The 21,270-nt window shown below is 33.4% G+C and overlaps 1 protein-coding gene across 4 annotated transcripts in view; it reads left to right on the plus strand.

Annotated features, from left to right (window-relative positions):
• osp (myosin phosphatase Rho interacting protein outspread) overlaps positions 1-21,270 on the plus strand; it is a 255,383-nt gene that overhangs the window by 104,345 nt on the left and 129,768 nt on the right. For all 4 annotated transcript variants that reach the window (XM_081751269.1, XM_081751271.1, XM_081751270.1 and 1 more), the window contains exon 4: positions 12,480-12,552. In XM_081751269.1, the coding sequence (XP_081607395.1) occupies positions 12,480-12,552 (73 nt within the window). The remainder of the gene's footprint in view (positions 1-12,479; positions 12,553-21,270) is intronic.

A 21,270-nucleotide genomic window follows, 5' to 3' on the forward strand; every position in this document is an offset into this window, starting at 1 on the left:
TATATATATATATATATATATACATAGGGTGGCTCATTTTAATCTTTCCACGGAAATATCTCGAAAACGGTTGAACATAAATGAACTGAACAAATGCTCAAATAAGAAATACCATAGGGCAAATCGAATGGTGGTGTCGCGATGCCTCCAGGACCGCTCTTCAAGGGGGCCCGGGGCTCAACTTTAAAATTTAAAATGGAAACATGGAGCGAGTGACACCTTGTTCGATAGATCTTTGAAAACTAAAAAGCGATGTGGCAAAAGATTTTTCATATCGATCACCGTATTCAAAATGGCCGCCAAGATATGTTACCTTTATCAGATAAACGCCAAGTACCACTAATATGAAAACGGTTGATCATAAATGAACCAAACAAAAACTCAAATAGGAAAGCCATGGGGCAAATCGAATGATGTCGCGGTGCCCTCCAGGGCCGCCTTTCACGGGGACCCAGCCCAACTTAGAAATTTTAAACGAAAATATGGGTCAAGTGATACCTCGTTCGATAGATCGTCATACACTAAACAGCATTGTGATAAAAGATTTTTCATATGGGTCACCGTTTTCAAAATGGCCACCGCGACGTCATCATTCAATTTGCCCCATGGTATTTCCTATTTGAGTTTTGTTCAGTTCATTTTTGTTCAACCGTTTTCGAGATATTTCCGTGGAAAGATTAAAATTGGCCATCCTCTTTCTCTCTCTCTCTCTCTCTCTCTCTCTCTCTCTCTCTCTATATATATATATATATATATATATATATATATATATATATATATATATATATATACTCAGTGATAGAGCGTTCACCTCCGGTGCTTGGGGTCCCTGGTTCGATCCCAGCTCGCGCTGTATGGACTTTGTGGTGGACAAACACCGTGCTCGTGGGTTTTCTCGGGGTTCTCCCGTTTCCTCCCACTTTCTTCATTCCACCATTTCACTCATTTCTCATTATCACCGTCTCCTTTAGCCTAACCGGCATAACCGTGGGACGTTAAACTTAAAGATTTCATTTCATATATAAATATGAGTAACATTGGTTAGATATATGTTTTCACTTAAAATGTAAACATTTAAACAATAGTGTAAGTCCTGAAATGTAGAGAATTATTTCACTAGAAATGTGTATTATGGAATTATTTGTTTATTATTTTATGCTTGATACGTTTCGATTTATATTTTTCACACTTTTGTGTTGCTTTACATGGAGAGAAAGTACATATACCTAAAATATTTTATTCAGTGGCGACCGATGTTGATTTTTGCTTTAGGTATTACACGTTTAGAATAGACAACGGAATGAGAATGGGGTGTGTCAGGATTTGTTCGAAACCATAGTGGAAGGGATATATATTTAAACAACAACAATAATGATAATAATTACAAATACCATCCAACTGTGAAATTATATTTATTTTCAGAATAGTGCGAATTCTAAAATATTGCTCTACTGTGGAATAAATTCTTGCGTTTTAAACTAAAACAATGATATTACTTTTTGTCCAAAATTCATCGGAAACAAAAGGTGCTTTTTAAAAATTTGAAACCACTTAGTAATTTCTTAATGGCAATAAATTCAATTTCTAGTAACTCTTAAACTTTTTAAAAATGAATATTCTGCACATAACAATTTAATCTGGCAATGTTCTGTAGATCTTATCACGGAGGAGTTGGGGAAAGCTTATTTTGTAAATGATTATCAGAATTTAGTGCAGTTCAGAATACTATCCTAGTTAAATAATATTATAATATTGTAATAATCAAATAATCAAAATAACCACAAAGGATTACGAATTCTAATTTTTACATAATAAAATAAAATAAAATAAAATAGAAATTTAACTCTTCGATGTATCTTTTTTTTTAGGGGAGGGGCCATCTCTGTTTCAGTGGCGTAAAAAACAGACATGTAGATCCCGACACATGAAGAAAGAAAGAACCAGTCCTAAGGGGCCCACTAAATCTTAAAGTGACATAATATCATGTACTGTAGTATAAACATAAAGAATGCAAAGAGAAGAGGATCCCTGATGCCAGCAGTGGATTCTAATATTAGTTTAATTAATTTGATTATATTCCTAATACATACACAATATGCTACTAGTATATGTATTGAAATTGTCAGTTCTCAATATAAAGAACGTTGATCGGGTTATGTCTTGCCAACCAATATGTGGTACTCTGTGAAAAGCCATGCCGCCACCGCCGGTTGTGTCCTGTCGGACCATCAGAATTATGAAGTATCGCCCAACATCATAATTTCCACTGCAACCAACTATATTCTACCATAAGAATTTCATCCCATCAACAAAGACCACCAACTCCAAACAAATTATTTGAATAATAAGTTCGAAAGCAATAGTATTCAGTGCATAAATTGATGAATTTATGTAGAAATCTATCGCAGGATTTAGGAATGTGTGTATATGCGGAAGTGTTAGTCGGTTTGTGTTATCTCTTAAACAGTAATAAAGAGACAAAGGTAGGAGTGTGAATATGAATCTTATGTTTGGAAATGCATCACAATGTTTGTGTCTGTATGGTGAAAGAAGAGTGTAATATCTGGAAATTCCGGTGAAATTTGCTAACTTCAACTTTTCAAACCTAGTTCAATTTTAAAAAAATCAATAAATACAAATTAACAGAAGACAGACAAACAATTAAACGACATCTGATGAGCAACTTTGTAACTAATGGAGAGCATATTAAAGATCTGAGCAACAAACAGCCTTAACTTATTGGATCAACTTGTGTGGTATTCCGCATTTTCTTACTTTCGGAAGTTCATAATGTGGTTGTGTATAATTAGTGAAGGACCTTTATCTCACACATGGCACTCTTTAAGGAACATTTATGACTTTATTAGAAGACCAGCGATAGAGCGAAGCGACTTGAAGAGATACGATTACATAAGCCACAAACAGACCTTTTTTCCTTTCTTTGCGTAAGCAAGGAACTGCTTGAAGAGTAGTTTGGTGGCATTAAAAAATTGTCTTCCTTGTTTTATGGAAAGCGGAGCACGTACAGACATACCGTAAGTCGAAACAGGAAAATGAAGAAAAAAAAAAAAACTAGTGAGATATAAGCAAATGAAGAGTTGTCTTATTCTGTGGTCGATTTATCATCTGATGAACCGCCCGTGAGTAGCGGCAACCAGTCAGATCACTTGGAAAGTGGCAACTCTGGGAAGACAGATGACAAGGTTTGGTGTTGAGGTTACGTTTTGTCAGAATTAACAGCCAGCGTCACCGTTAGTGGCAATAACACTCATAAAAAGAAAATTACATCACATAAGAAACCCATGTTTTTAAACATTGTGAAGACAAGCCCAAAGTTACCACAAGCATTTAATGAATCCAACTCTGAGAAGTAATGTATCCTACATTTCTTTGTGCAAGTCTTTAACACCTGGTTGATTTATTGTGTGACCTGGCTGTGTCGTATCTGTGAATGATACCGGAATGCAAATTTGTTGGTCAAAAATAACCTACTAAAGCTGTATTTATGAAGCGTAATTGCATATGAAGATCTATGTTTGTGTGTTCTAAGTGGAACGGATTCCGGCATATTATTTGTTAAGAGTGATTCAGTTTTAAAAATAACATTTTTACTCATTGTAGGATATAAATTATGGAGACAGTAGGTTCAAATCCAGTTGTAAGCTTTAAAATGCAACTATTTAAATGAGATACTTTCTGAATCAGGTAATTAAACTAAAATAGTAACTAGGGACGTCTAAACGAAAACCGGATTTTTCAAGGAGAAAGGATTGAATTTCATTGTAAGCTATTAGTACAATATTTTCAAAAGTCTCACCTAAACTTACCTGCTTAAATTGTGCCGTACTAAATACGTTAGTTCAGCGATAATATATTCTGTCAAATTGCTGAGACGTCTGCTTTACGTTTTTCACAATATTAAGTTTTTATCGTGTTGCTTATAAACTGATAACCTACTGAAAAGAGCGATTACAGATATTCTCAACCTGATTTTTTTCAACCTATTTCATATCACAACCCCTTTGGATCACATCATTTTGCCAGATAAATAATTTCCGACTTGTAATAAGCTTGTTTAATTGATGCTTATCGCTTATAAAGCCTAGTGAAATCACACGAGGCTCAAGTTTCATTCTAGTCCACAGTTTGAATTGTATTTCAATATGAAGTTTTTGTTCTGTTTGTATTTTTCGTGTATTTCAATATGGACTTTCTTTTTAGCAATTTCATTCTCTTTTATTCCATTAAAAAAAAAACATTCTTGTTTAATATGCTTCGCAATATTTGACAATAATTATGGAAATAATAGTGATGTCTATCTGAATAAGAAATTCAAACCATTACTATATCCTAATTACATTTATGATTTTCACCTCTCTTCGCAAGTACGTAGGGTTCCCGACAACCAGGTTGATAAACCTTGCTTTATACCATCGGCAGTATTCTACAACTATATGTTAATAGTGTGGCTATGTAAGATACTAACATGGGACTGTGCCTTCTATCCATGAGTTTCAAACTTGAGTGTTACCACTAAAGATTCGAACGAGAACGCTAATTAACTTAACCACGAGGGAGTTTAAAGAGAAATGTCATTTCAAGCTTCGTTTGTTGAGGGAGGGGGAGGATAATTTTCTATTGATATAGTTAGAGCTTCACGTTTTTCAGTCATTAGTATATTGTTATACTATTGCGTAATATAATAACATGGGAGGAATTGCCCTTGTCCCTCTAAATGGTGTACGTAAGGTTAAATATAAAGAAGAAATAAAAGATAGTGAAAATATTTGTGAGATTCTACGGTATATTATCTGCCAAACACAGATTTATATTCCGATTCTAATTTCTGTGCTAAATTTTCTGCAAATGTGGGGGTGTAGAGTATATATATTTTGCGAGATAACGCACATTGGAAGGAAACAATACGAAGTCTTCTCATTTTTAACATATAACTAGCTGAACCTGGAAACTCCTTCCTACTGTGCATGTCTCTTTATTCACACAAACAAGGGATTGGAAATCCACAAAGGAAGGGAATTGTTATGTATAGATGTTGGAGTGAGTTTGTAGCAAATTTGTAGAAGTAACACGATATCAAGTGGAATTTTTTCTAATAAATTCATATCCGTCCGAGTATGCATCATTGCGTCTCTTGAGACCTTTTAAGTTGGCAGCATGCAATAGGTTTTGCCATTCAGATTTAAGCAAAGCCCTGCAATGTCCGTCAACCCTCCATACGGAACTTTTGTACTGGTTGCCTAATATTGTAGTTTCGGCCTGCAACAATGTTAATCTTATGGGCTCAGAACGGCCCCTAAAATGTTGAATAGAACAATAACGACATGATTTTCGAAAATTTGAATGAAAACTTGACAATCTACACAAAATTAGGAATGAACCAGTGAAAACGGCATGTTTCTAGCTCTTGTGGTTTTCGAGGTCTCATTGTCGAAAGGTTTGGAGTCAAACATATAAGCCTAGCATTTCAATCAATCACCAATCTATCTATTAAAATGCTACAATAGCAATTAAAAGCGCCCGAGCTCCAACGTATAACTATTGCTTTCAAATCTTTCATTTAGGTTATGTGTGATTTCACGTTTAACAGAAACAAACATTTTCATTTTAAGTACGAATACTTTAAATAAATCAGTTAACTAGATTCTTTTCATAAAGTTTATGATATAAAATTGTTGTTCAGAGCCTTTGTATTTTAATAAGCCTTCTCCAAAATCAATGCACATGAATTGTGCTTCCATCTTCCGAGATCTTTTAAACTATATGTTGTGGAAATTTATATATTTGTGGCCAATCCTTTCCACAATGAGATCTCCGAAACTACAGGCTCTAGAAAGATGACGTTTTCACTAATCGATTGGAAATTTTGCGTAGATTGTCCAATTTTAATGGAATATTTTAAAAACATGGCCGTTATTTCTTTATTACATTTTTTAGGGTACGCATGGAAGCGTTGAAATTAAAAAAAATTAAAGCACCATATCCTACGCGTTATACATTCCAACACCATGCTGTTGTATATAGGTGTTGCATATGTCTCAGGCGTTTATTTCATGGCCAAATAATAATGAAAACGGAACGATAACCATTTCTCCAGTTTAACCAGTAAGATGAATCTTTATTTTTGGAGTGATTTGCCCAATGAACACCATATATAACTGCGATTATAATTAATTGCGTATGTAATGTATTTGCTTATTACATACTGCATGCAAGAACAAAGAAAACCCTGGTCATGCATGAATTAGAAACTCCATCCGGAAGTAGGCTCAAATCTTGCAAACGATGCGAAATATTGAGGTCCCCTTTATGATACGCCTTGCCGATTTTTTTTAAATCAAGACTTTTTCACTTGTGTCTGTAAAGGGACATGTACAGATGTGAGGAATGAGAAGGTATTTATGCTCATATGCGAATGATGCGCTGTGTAGAGAGCGCAGGTTCAACTAGTATGTAGATAAAAGAACAATATCATAGTTTTTAGTGTAATAAGTGTATTCAGGAAGATTTTGGAATTTTCAAATAAAAATAATAGTACGAGTAATAGGATTACGTTCATCTTTCCATATTTTAAAAATGATACAGGAAAATACGGTTTAGGATTTTTTTTTTTTTTTTTTTTTTTAAGACAAGGGAAACGTTGCAAATGTTTACCTCAAAAACTTTTCTTTCCAAACTGAACTTGTTTGTTGAGTTAATGGTAATTATAAGCTATATCTCATTCATCGTACTGTATATTGTTGTCTTGCTAGTATCATAATGAAAAGCTTAGTGAGAATATATTTCAGTAATAGTTTCACCTCAATAAGTGACATGGTTTGTCATACACCATCAATTCATCAATTTTTAGGTTTACGAGTTAATTGCTTTTTCTTCATACTCTTAAAAGCTTTTACACTCACAGATATAACTTCAACTCAATTTGATCTATCTATTAAGTCCCTATTAAAAAAATGTTACTGAATTCACCCTTTATATTAATAACTTCTTAAATAAACCAGTCATTCAATTGTAAATTCGCCACTTTCAGCTTACTAGCTTTCCTTAAAATACAAACGCATCTTATGAAAAATCCTGATGCATTTGTTTTGACTTCTCTGATAAATTAGGAAACATCCTCATACACAGTATATTAGAAATCATCTTATTCAGATAGCAACTTTGATATTGCTTAATATTATCAATATGCACAATCCATGCAGATTCCTTATGGCAAGCTTTTAATAGACAAATATGCGAGAAAAGATCTGTCGAATTTTGAGCCTAGAAAAAGGAAAGCGATAACATAGAGTAAGAGAAACCTGGAAGATCAGAATAGTTCCTATCAGCAGCATTTATCTGTCGCTTATAATTGGGCACTATGGATTCCGCGGCGATAAAACTCAGCAGAACGTGAATCAAACTTCTTCAGTGTGTGTATGTGGGAGAGAGAGGGGGAGGTTACTTCATAGAGGATTCTGTATCATAGTACAGTTCAAGGTGGAATTCTAACAACCGTAATGCTTTAAAATATCAAAGCTCTCCCACTAAAAATCAAACCTAGGACCCCGTGCACCAAAGGCACGCGCGCTGGCCATTAGACTATCGGAAAGAACATGCGTTAACGTGAGTTAACAATTCTGAATAACTTATGATTACCAAGTTTGTGTATGTAAAAACAGTCTGAAAAAGAATACCGTACACATACTACTTGATGTATGTTAACATAGAACATGAAATTGTAGACGGTGTAATCGTAGGCGCAAAAGATAATTAAAGTCTTAAATAGTTCATCCTGTAGTGATGTAATCCTTCATTTATGTACATGAACTCTTCCCACTTTGCGCTCTATGGTTGCATTCCATTCCATTGCAGTGTTGAGTCTACTTACTCTTTTTACTAGAAAACTGCATTACTCTTTTCATTTTTATAAAGAAGGAACAGCAGCAGTGTTACTTGGTTCTGGAGTTCTCACACGTGTAGAATATCGTTCATTCACAGTGACGTGGTTTTTCGAGTGTTTGCGAATTGTCTCTGTCTGGAGAATCGCTGCACGATTTAATTAGAACTACTTTATAGATATATTTTTCTTTGGTTTTTATTCGCATTAATATTTAATGTGAACGTATCACAAGTTGTGTGGGAATTTTGTATCATAAGTGTTTTTCTTTTTTAAGGTTATTGTTTAGTTTTGCGATTATTGGGAGTGCAACTCTCACACACAGAGATTGTTATTGTCTTTTGCTTCTTCAGAATACAAGCAGTAATGTAATCTTGCCTTGAAACGTTATATATATATATATATATATATATATATATATATATATATATATATATATATATATATATATATATATATATATATATATATATATATATATATATATATATATATATATATATATATATATATATATATATAGGTATAGTTCTGAGGTATCCATAAATTTCTTTAAAAATAGTATATTCTTTTAAGTTAGGTTATAGTCATGTTTTTCTTTTTAAATAATCTACTTTGGTGTTCCCATTGTCTTATGTAGACCATTATCATATATATTATTGTAATAATCATGTAAAAGCCATTTAATCAGCTATAGCCTTTCGATAGCCTGTAACGTTAGAATTTTTTTCTTTCTTCTTATCTCTTAAAAAAAAAGACATACTCATGGCGAAATTTCAAACTATTTTAGGGGCAGCGGTGACTCAGTGATAGAGCGTTCACCTCTGGTGCTTGGGGTCTCGGTTCGATCCCAGCCCCCGCCAAGGGAACTTTGTGGTGGACAAACACCGTGTGCGTGGGTTTTCTCGGGGTTCTCCCGTTTCCTCCCACTTTCTTCATTCCACCATTTCATTCATTATTCATCTTCACCGTCTCCTTTAGCCTAACCGGCATAATCGTGGGACGTAAAACTCAAAGATTTCATTTCATTTTTTTCAAACCACTTTTTTACCACGTTTTAAATTGACCTTATTTTAAATCCTATACATGATGTTTTATGTCATTATTATCTAAATTTATCCAATTTTAATGTGATACTTTTAAAATTCAAATTATATAGCTTTAGGGTCGTCCCGTAAGACCAAAACAAAGGTGGTCTATTTTATTAAATGGCAATTTTTAATATATGATAAATATGTGATCATTTAATCTTACTTCATTCTTGAATTTGAGAAATACTTTGTGTGTGTGTTCAGAAATTGTGCACGAACTTCACTATAAAGAACAAATACTGGAAGTACTAAAGGTGCAAAATATTCCTGATGTTACGCGCAGTTTGTACTCTGTACATTACATAGCTCAATGAGCTCACTTACGTGAGAGACGTGTAACATCTTTGACTGGACAAGCAGATTTTTTCTTTTTTCTTTCTTTTTTTTTTATGTTGAGTGAATGTAGTCTTGTGCACGAAATGGGACGAGAAATAAACTCTTCTCGATTATTGAAGAATTCTTTCTTGTCTCGTTTATAAACTTAATAACCAAATTTATGCTTTGATTTTTGTTTTCTTAGTTTCAACTAAAAGTATCAGAATTCTTCCGCGTTACGAGAGGTCCACGAAATGCATGAGATAACGTTTAAACCATATTTATAATTTGAGTACATTGTGTAATGACTTACGTATCTGTAAATGCTAATAAGCCCTATCCCGGATTTGATTCCCGGTGGTAGCTCATGTCGTTCAGATTCTACTTTAAGCTCTATACCCCCGCTTATGAAAGGGATGTTAAACTCCGAAATTCCAAATTCCAGATCCATAAATGTTATCTATTGTGTTCGTATAAGCAATTGATCAATTTCTAGTTTTTATACCATGAACCATGTAACACGAAAACAGTGCTTGAGATCTAAGATCTTAAGTAATGTTGCTTATACGACACTTGTGAAAATGTCTTATTTCGAGAGCGAGAAGATAATTGTCATGTTTCTCGCTTCGTCTCATTGCTCCAAATATCACCGTCAGATCCTAAAAATCCTAAAGATTACCACCGGGAAACAAAAGACAAATATGGGGCCGGTCAGTAGGTCTTTAGAAAATCCGATAGATGACATTTGTAGTATCGAAAAAGGCTTGCTGTTAGTAAGCGTCATTCCTCACTAAACTGCTGTTATAGTTGCAGCTATATCCGTCATGTGGTTTCATTGTCATAGTCGATTGAAGAAACAAACTTGTGTTTATTTAGAAAAATGGAAAGAAATGAGTATCGTGTGGTTATTAAACACTTATATTTTTAAAAGGTTTAACACTGACAGAGATGAAAGGCGAGTTGGATGAAGTTCATGCTACTGTGTTTGCGCGACTGTTTACTATTGGGTAAACTAGTAAATGTGGCCGTACATCCACAAATGATGAATATCGTTCGGGGTGCGCAGTGGAAGTGACTTCCGAAATGATTGACAAAATCCACGTTATGGTTTTGAGGGATCGACAAACCAAAGTGTGCGGAATAGCTGAGGTTACAGGCATATCACAAGGTACAATGTTTTCAGTTTTGCACGAAAAATTGGGTTTAAAAATATCAGCAAGATGGGTGCCGCGTATGCTCTCAATGAAGAATAAACACAATCGTGTGATTGATTTGGAAACTTGTTTGGCGTTTTTTCGTTGCATTTACGACGATTTTCTGCGTTGGTACATAACAGGGGACGAGACATGGATACACTACTACACTTCAGAAACAAAAGAAAAGTCGAAACAATGAATTTTTAAAGGCGATCCAGCTCCGAAGAAGACGAAGAAGGTGAAATCGGCCAAGATGATGGCCACAGTTTTTTGGGATGCACGCGGAATCATGTTCATCGATTTCTTGGAAAAAGGGTAAACGATAAGTGGAGAGTATTATGCGTCGTTATTGCACCAGTTGAAAGAAGAAATCAAGAAAAAGTGTTCTCATTTGGCAAAGAAGAAATTATCTTCCATCAAGACAAATTTTGATGGTAAAAATTCTGGAATTAATATTCGAATTATTACAACATCCGCCGTATAAGTGTGAATTTTTTTAAGTTTTCGTTTTACATCTAGATTCGAAATATGCAGTAACACAACGTAGTGCTATTTGAAAAATATAACTGTTCGGATAGCAATACTGTTAACCTGGTGGTATGGCAAAGTATGTCAAACAATGTCTCCCTACCAATATTTGCATTGTACAAAATTTTAGTTTGTTTTCTCTATCAGTTTTAAAGTTGCAAGTGTAGATCACGATAAATGATCCATTCTTGTATATATATAACATATGTGTGTATAATATAATTATAATACGAAGATGGTTTTAAATTAGTGTACTACGCACATAGTTATCCATAACTAACATACAACACCGTCTCTATTGAAATAAAACGGGAGCTATAATTGTGGACAGTACGTTTATTGTATACAGTAGTGACACCATGTGGTGTCGCTGTGAAACTTTTGTTTCCACCACAGTCGGTGACGACATTCTCAGTTCTTAGATAATAATTCAAGTGTTACTATATGAATAATGCCTTGAACGTCCTCAAGGCAGTATGAATTGAGTCGAACAAAACTTTTCTTCTTTTTACTTACATTTGTTACTCGAAATACTGATTCCTGAGACAGGAAACTATGCTATAATAGATCAGTTTATTCAGAGAATGTTAACAGAAGAAGTTAGATGAGATGCTTCTCTTAACATCCCTACTGAAGGGTTAATATTTACACAATGGAGGATATATACCACGGGGTTAGTGGTGCATCTTTAGTTAAGCCACATTAGTAAAATTTACAGTCAATTTTATCACTACAAGTTCAGGGAAGAAACTATATACAAGAATTAGGACAGCAGACAGGTTTTCTTCCCTTAACTTGTAATGATGTTTTTTTTTTTACCAATGTGACTTCCCTTACGAACCGCCACTGTGCGCGTGGGGATATATATATATATATATATATATATATATATATATATATATATATATATATATATATATATATATATATATATGTATGTATGTATGTGTGTGTGTGTGTGTGTGTGTGTTTATGAATGATGGTGATGAATAAGAGAGTCTACAGAGACCATTGCATGTGGTGTCAAATTCTTACACCAGGTTTAATTTAAGGTTTTAAAATGACAGTTGCAAGTGTTCACAGTTGTTATTCCCTATTTAAATTTTCACAATAAATTTCGAATCGTTGGACCAATTTTAGGATACTTTTCAGTTAGTTACAGTGATAGACGTACTATTTAAAGCGTAAATAATTGTGCTTTGACTATAGCTCAGTCTAAAATCGACAAAAGAAATTTTAACGGAGAGGATACAATCGACGTAAGTCAAGTACCTCAAGAAAAATCGAAGAAATAGTATGAAGTCGATAAACGGCTAACCTTTGTATATAGCTAAGAATTTCTAATGCTACACTAACAGACAAACCTTTTTTTTAAAAAAAAAAAAAAACCTTGACAAAGGAAGTTATGTATTTATCTTTGAATTAACATATATTTTTATCCCATTGTTGCAGGGTCGGCACAAGAGAAATGCTACCTTCCCCGGCGGTAAATCCACCACCATAATTCAACAGCCCACCACACCAAGTAAGTGCAGCTACTTCTTGTGACTGGCCACGTACAAGTAGGCTGTTTGATAACTTGATTGTTGGCTAAAACAATTTTCTTCTAGATTCTTTCTTTTCTTTTTCTTTTTTTTCTTTTTGTTATTGGTGTGTTTGTATGTCTGTGTGTTGAACTTAAATGTTGTTGCATGCTGTGGAAATAAATTCTGTTGTTCAAAAGATTCTAGAGTTAAATTCCTCAACTAACCAAGTTGTTGTTGGCTTGGTAATTAGCACTCTTATGCGAGCATGCTACCAGTTGCTTCCCTTAAAACTGAAACAAGCATATATATTTTTAATGCCTTGAGCAAGATACAAATTAAGATGTACGCTTGATGGATTTAGTAACAGATATGAAGAAGTCAAATCTGTAGAAATGTTGACAGATAAACATAATATTTTTGGAATGACAAATTGAATACCTCGCTTCATATGTTTATAATAGTGACGAAACTCAAAAGAATTTTGTATAAAACTGGATGCAAATGTAAACAAACTTTTGTTTATATACAGTGGCGCGTAAAGAAAAAGATATTAACACTTTTCCTAATGTAGTAGATGGACAGTATCGTAGTAAGGTGTTTCTACTTTGCGTGATTTCTTTTTGTATACGCTATGTCTTCTACACAACTACAACATAACGTGGATATATAGACACGAATGAATACTGTAAAATAAATAAATTTAAAAAAAAAAAAACAATTGCAACGATAATATGCATATGTGGAACCAGTGGCGTATTTAGGGGTGTGGCTATCGGGCTCAAGCTCCCCCCGAAATAAATTTGTTGTATTCAAAAGTTCATTAAAATTTGTAGGCACACAAAAGGAAAAATATAAGTGCTTATTCAAGTGTTGTGTATAACCGCCTCCTCCCGAAACAAAATCCTAAATACGCCACTGTGTAGAACTATAATATACATATGTTGTTAAGAATAATGGTCTGGTTCGTAAGATACAATTTTTTGGTGGCCAGACCTGCACATTTATGCTGTTAAATTTTGTGGACACATATATTTATGCTGTTAAGATTATAATAAGCAGAAACGCCATCAGTTATAGATATGTTTTTGAGATATACCGTACGACGGAGAAATGATAAGTAATTATTACGGAAATACAAAGTTTTAAAGGAACAAAAATAGTGTAATTTCTTGCAGTAATTATCGAAATAAGTTCTGGTGGTTGCTAAAACTAGTTTTATCGAACTGTGGACTTTATATCTAATTGTGCACTTAGGTTACACAATGCTTTTATAAAATACACTAAAAAAAGAGAAAATAATGTTTTTGGTGGAGTAAAATGAAGAAATGAGATTAAGACTAAAGCTTTGGAACTCTTACTAAGACTAAGAGCTGGAGTTTTTGAGGATAAAGCATGAAATCGCGCCCCTGCTTTTAGTATTTGCCCCATTTCTTCATTTTACACCGCAAAAAAAAAACTTTTTAGTGCATTTTATAAAGCATTATTTTATTTTTTTATGGTTATTATTTGCTTCTTAATCTTATTCAATACCTTACTTTTTATTCTTAACTCGAAAGGTAAAAGAACACTTGAAAGGCAATTGTTTGTAACTTTACCGTTAAAGGCGCCATGTTAAGGTCTTGAACCAGCACTGAACCATTATTCTGTCTATTAAAGTAATGCATAATTAACTGACGTTGCCTAAACACATACGCAATTTAAATACATTTCTAATAATTAATTTTGCAGTAAAACAATAAGCTAGAGTGACAATTATATGAAAATATTGTATTGTTATCGGATTTATGTATCTGTACAAAATAATTTTCAGATTTGTAGTTAATATTGAAGTGAGTGAAATTTGAGTTTGCCATATTTGTCTCTAACAAACAAACAAGCATAAAGTAACGTAATAAAATCATTGTAATAAGGCAACATTTGACTCAAACAAACAAACAGGAAAGTAATCTGATAATAGCATTGTAATAATGCAAGACTTTACTCTAACAAACAATCAAAGAGAAAAGTAAACTAATGAAGCATTGTAATAAAGCAAAATTTGACTCTAACAGATAAACAAAAAGTAACCTAATAAAAGCATTGTAAAAAGAAAAAAACGTTACGTTGTTTTATAAATTCCTGTAAATTGGTAAATCTGGAAGCAAGGTTAGCTTGTGGGAAAACAATCAAAAGATTCCATATATATAGTAAATGTTTATTTTTCTGTAATATCTTGCTTAAGGAGGTTAAAATCCTGAAACACTCCTTGCGTACGCCTCTGATAATAGTGAAAGACTGATCTGTAGAGTTGGCTTTGGAGGTGTTGACTGGTACAGCCTATCTCAAAATTGATTCTAACTAATTGATTACTAAAATTTCACGACACACCCTATAGAACTGCGCGACACATGGTTGGGAACCACTGCTGTTTTGCAGTGATGGGCAAACTATTTTTTTAGAAGAGCTACGAAAAAGAAGCGGGCCAATATAATATTAATTGAAATTGTATTTTTCTGGGGACACCAGTCAACTTTCTGAAAAACGAAAAAAAAAAAACTTTCGGTCACTATACCATGGTCAATGCTAATTTAAGAAATTTGGAATTAAAAGCGGATCAGGAAGATCAAGCTTACCATAAATAAAAGTTACCATATATGTGACTTCATCACGCTTAAACCACCCGACCGATCTTCAAGAAAAAATTCAACATAGATGAGGTTCGGACCTAAAGCTGTTTTTTTTTTTTTTATCATATCACTTTAACGGCAGAGCTTAGAGGAGGGGAGAAATCTATAAAAATAAATGAAACTTAGTAACTCTTGAGCCACTAGACCTATCTTGATCAAACTTTCAACATAGATAAGGTTCGGGCCTAGGATGTTTTCGTTATTTCACTTTTACGATGGAACCTAGGTGAGGGAGAGGGGGGAGATATATGTAAAATGAATAAAAATAAAAGTGACCATCTTTGTGACTTCATCAAACTTTAACCACAGATCGATCTTAATCAAATTTTCAATATGGATGAAGTTTGGACCTGGGGTGGTTTTTATCATCACTTTGACGGTAGACCTTTGAGGAGAGGAAGAGGATGAGACAGATATATAAAAATAAATAAAACTTAATAACTCTTGAACCAGCCAACCGATCACGATCAAATTTTCAACATAGATGACGTTCGGGCTTATGATAATTTTTATCATTTAACTTTGACGGCGCAGCATGGGGCGGGGGAGACGAAGATATATATGTAAAAAATAAAAGTGTCTATGTGACTTCACTCTTCAACCCTCTGACCGATCATGATTAAATTTTCAACATAGATGAAGTTCGGGGCTGGGTTGGGATTTATCTATTCACTTTGACGATAGAACTTAGGGGAGGAGGTAGGAGGGGGAGATATATAAAAATAAATACAACTTAATAGCTCTTGAACCACCGGACCGATCTCGATCAAATTTTCAATCTAGATTAAGTTCGAACATGAGATGATTTTTGTCATATCACTTTGACGATATAACTTAAAGAAGGGGAAAGCCATTTACAAATGATCAAAAATGACCGATATTAATGTCGAATCTATAGTTTTTGAGGTCGCTGAGATGAACAGTGACACTTCTGGTGCAATTTGAATCCAAATTTAGCTCCGCAAAAATTGTGGGGGAGGGGTATATATATATATATATATATATATATATATATATATATATATATATATATATATATATATATATTCAAAATGACCAATATCAGTGTCGAATTCATACTTTTCGGGTCGCTGAGATGAACAATGACACTTCCGATGCTGTGGCCTGCAATATGGGGGCGGAGAGGGGATATATAAAAATCATCGAAAATGACCAATATCAAGGAGCAACTGACTAACGAAGCATATTACTATTTTTTTCTTAATTTAACCCAGCGAAGCGGGTAATTGATGCTATAGTACTCGCGCCGAGTCATGAAGCTTGACCTAGATCTACCGATTTCGCCACCCAATAGAACGCGAGGGTGTGTTCCAGTCGTCAACCCCCACCCATCAAATTTTGTCAGTGTCTTCTCTCGCGTTACACGGAAAACATCTCCCGAGAGTACAGGGTTGTCGGATTGGCGCCAAATTCCGTTTTGTTAATTATTTTTTTATTGCGTTAGATTTTCGTTGTTAGTATTTGTGCTATTGTTTCCATTTTAGAATAGCTGTTACAGTAATTATTATTGTGCAGTGTTATTATTGGTAATTTTTAAATGCCTTTTTTACATACTCGTTTACTATGTCTTCAAAGTTTGGCAACATAGTTGGCGAATTCAGCTGTTCGACGTTTCCCCAAGTGTGCGCTCGGGAAGTGGCTCCACGAATTGTACCGAAGTTTTCCGATGTGTTGGAGCTCAAGCAAAATATTTCTATGATTGGTTTAAAGCCCACGCTTCACGACTCAGCGCGAATACTATAGTAGTTTACAGATGGATAGCATGATGGATAGTATACATAGATTAAAAATAATCATTGAAGGAAGTATAAACGGCTTTTTAAAAATTATTATTTATTTGAACGTCCAAGGCTTATGATGGGATTATGATATTGTTGTACACTATAATCTGAGAATATAAAATTTAATATCGCAATTAACACTATTTGAAAAGTAAACATCTAGTATCAGACTGCAGTGTCCTTAAACCATGTATTAAAATATCCAAATTTAACTACATATAGTGTTAAGCGATCATTATACATTTTACACACTACAGGTATTTCATTAGTGTTTTTTTAAAAATTATTATTAGGATTTTATGAGTTTCATAAGTGAGCAGACAACCATTACTGGTTCTAACGCGTCTAATATGGTATTGAAAGGAACAATTTGATGCTTAATTACACGATCATTAAATAGCCTTATATGATTAACTTCAGCCTTGTGTAATATTACTTATGACTGAAACTTTCGAAGCTTAAACCTATATTATTCAGTACGGTGTTTAAATTGTTAAAAAAAATATTAATAATAAAAATTAAAATTAAAAAAAAAACTCTTGATGTAATTTACTCAACATGTAGGCTGTGTTATTGGTTCAAACTACAAGTTCTTTCTTATCAAGATATTGAGTGGGACAAACTCACCCAGGTCTTTTCTCTAGTTTACTTTAATCACATTTCGATAGTTCGACTTTTTTTTAAGCCATGGCGCGATTGATCAGTTATCAGCTGTACTTAATTGTGAAGGAGCCCAAGTTAAAAATTCTTTCTGGAATAGCTGATAGTAGCAAATATTGCTAATTCACCGTTTACCTACAGTTACAAACCATTTAGAAGTATTAGCTTTTCTTATCATTGTTCTTCTGATAGTTTTTTTTCTTTCTGTTCTTTCTCAGGAAACCCAACAAATGATTGTTTACTTGTCCTTTTTTTAAGAAGAAAAACTAAATTAATTACAAAAAAAATCTCATTAGTTTCGTTATTCCCTGGTATATTGGTTGGTCACGTTCCCTGGCCTTCCTATCATAAGCAGTGCATACATTACTGCTTCGTATTAGGGATGGCCACATTTTCCGGAAAAACGGAAAACGGAAAATATTTTTCCGGAAACCGGAAAATCGGAAGACGGAAAATTTTCCGGAAAAACGAAACGGAAAATTTTCCGGAAAATCGGAAGACGGAAAATTTTTCGGAAAATTGGAAGACGGAAAATTTTTCGGAAAATCGGAAACGGAAAATTTTCCGGAAAATCGGAAAACGGAAAATTTTCCGGAAAAACGGAAACGGAAAATTTTCCGGAAGAACGGAAAACGGAAAATGTGATTTCCGGAAACCGGAAAACTCTTTTTCCGGAAATGGCCATCCCTACTTCGTATATGACATATTTTATATTCATCATTATTTAGGTATTCTGAATGTACAGTAACTAGTTGAAGGGTCATTTGGAAACAAGTTGCTGTTGAGTTGATAGCGCTACATTACTCAAAATTTATGATAATGTGATTATAAAGTATGTTTTGTCTCCAACGCCATGTCATTGATTGTTCGTATCGTACATGATTTTTTTTATTTCCCCTTTAAACTTTATCGTTATATGTATTCATGGTCCGCAAGTCATATTTTGTTATATCTTTGTTCTTTATGGTTTTTAATCTGTACAACTTTACAAAAAGTAACACCTAACACACTTTTCACATAATCTAAATCCGATTCACCATTGAGAAACGTTTCTCGTTAATCTACGTATCTCGCATTTGAGAAAAATATAGGGGGAATCTCCCTGTGAAACCAGATTGACATTACGTGTACAAAACGGTCCTGAAATGCGTTAATATTCTGACGAAAAGTAATAGAGAAACTGCGTCATTCTTATTTTCTAAATGGAATTAAGATTTCTTAACAATCATTTCAGAATGGAGTTAATAATAAAAATAATAGAAAAGGTAAGGAAGTAGTAAGACCCTATGATCAATTTAGATTTAAAGTTTTCAAGGAAAGTCAAAGTAACCTATTTCATGTTAAATTGTGCATATGAGTAAAAGAATAGGTTGAAATCCTTAAAAAAATGTCGATACTTGCTAATACGAACTATTAATGTTTTCTGTAGTTTATTTTTTGTTTTTTCAATGAAAAGTTTTTTTTTAAACGTATATAGATTTTTTCAGAAGAGAAGGTTTTCCGAGATATGGAAAATAATTTATAGCATACTTATTTAGTTAAACTTCTCGTTTATGATAGAAAAAATACTAAAATTTAATAAAATTGCGTCTGACTTATGCTATGTGTTTTGGAAAATAGGTATGTTTTCCAGACAATTGTTTATTGTTACGTTGTGGTTACATTTAAAAAAAAATGCATAATGAAATAATAGAGCAATATAAGAATACTTATTGCCTTTAGTAGTCTATAGTAGCGTACATTCGTAACATAAATAACTGGATCTCGCTGCCAAATTTCTTAATATTCTCCTTTCTATGTATTTTGTGTGCTTTAAGTATGTTATGTGCTAATTATGTTTTTACTTTAATTTGATTTACCTTAATTAACATTTAATTCAACACTTTAACGCAAATAATAAATATCTTATTTAGCATATTTAAGAATTCAATCTTTTACAATTTTTTCATCAGAACTGTGAGTAATGATTCGAACAATGACCTTTTATCTTCGTGTGAGCAGAACACTGATGTTATAATTGTATGAGTTATATATATGTATATGTGTGTGTGGATGCATTTTTCAAACGATTTTCATGCTTTAGACTCTAATGAAGTAAAATGCTTTTGTAAATTAACCAGTGGTGCCGCGTGCGCAAACTGTAATAGTGCCAAGAAAGGAGATGGTAAGGGAGTGAAGTGTTTGTGAAAATTATATCTATGATGATAATGTACGTTGTGATAACTTAAAAAGAGACATTAAAAAAGAATCGAACATTGAAATATGTAGAAGTCGGAAGACATTGTGACACCAACATGCTTTAAAGTTATTAATGTTCTGCGGTTGGTAAGTAAACGTGAGTATACTAATTGAACGAGAAGGCGTTTCGCTAACTGCCTAACACTCCACCAGCTTTACATTAGGGTTAGTAATATGGTGTCCAAATTTTCCATTTCCAAAGATTTTAATTTCCGATCCTGAACATATTCATAGAGTTAGAAATTTTAATTTACATAGAGCTAGTTTACTTTTCTAAAATTAAAATTGCCTTTACTTCTTGATGTAAAATTTTATCCAATTAAATTCAGTGTCGAAGTAGGCTATTCTTAGACCTTTTGCAAGTTCTAGTATTACTAAACCCTAAACCTTTCTCGATGCTATAATACCTACGCGCTATCAGCAGTAGAGGGATCTACGGAATTGCATTTCCGCCACACAACAACTGACATCTGAATACTAATTGATGGATTGCTAAAGAAATATGTACTAACTTTATTATGATTTTCCATTAATAGTACGTCATTATTAAAATGTTTACCTTTGTTCTAACATTAGTGTGAGTGTAGTTAGGTTGATTTTCTGTTGCTTTATTTATTGATTTGTATAAGTAACTATAGGTCTATATATAAATTATAGTATGTTATTAACTTGTTACATATAATGTAATTAATTGACTTAAGTTAGAAAGAAAGATATATATATATATATATATATATATATATATATATATATATATATATATATATATATATATATATATATTGCAGCATGTCATGTAGAGAATGAAAAGTCATTGCTTATTCAATTGTACACGAACACACTAAACAAAAAATTAGTCATCCCGTATAATTGACCTTAGTACCGGGTGATATTGCCTTGGGTCTACTCTTTTATTTGGACTCTGTTTGGACGTGACACCACAAGGTGGTTATATAAAATTAAGTATGCCACATCGATGTGAATTCATTTATGTCAGGGATGCAAATATCCACTCGCCCGGGGCGAGTGGTTCATCGGTGCGGGCGAACTTTTAATATCACTAGTAAAATACCGAAGGTAAGTAAATGATTTCTATTGTGGGATGTGGGCAAGTAGCTTTTTTCTTGGGCTAGTAAAATTTTGTTCCTTATTTGCATCCCTGATTTGTGTACTAAGAGATCCGTAATTCCTGAAAATTAGTAAAACACTATTTCTGCGTTTCACGTACTGCTTAAAATAGTCCCATAGATTTTCAGTTAGATTTAAATTTGGGGATTCTGCAAGCCAGACCAGGTATGACAGTGCGCCCGAATGTTTGCCAAACCATATAAATCGTTCATCCCTATGAACA

The sequence above is a fragment of the Thermobia domestica genome, chromosome 3 (genome assembly GCF_964235325.1).
Source record: "Thermobia domestica chromosome 3, izTheDome1.hap1.1, whole genome shotgun sequence".
Taxonomy (NCBI): domain Eukaryota; kingdom Metazoa; phylum Arthropoda; class Insecta; order Zygentoma; family Lepismatidae; genus Thermobia; species Thermobia domestica.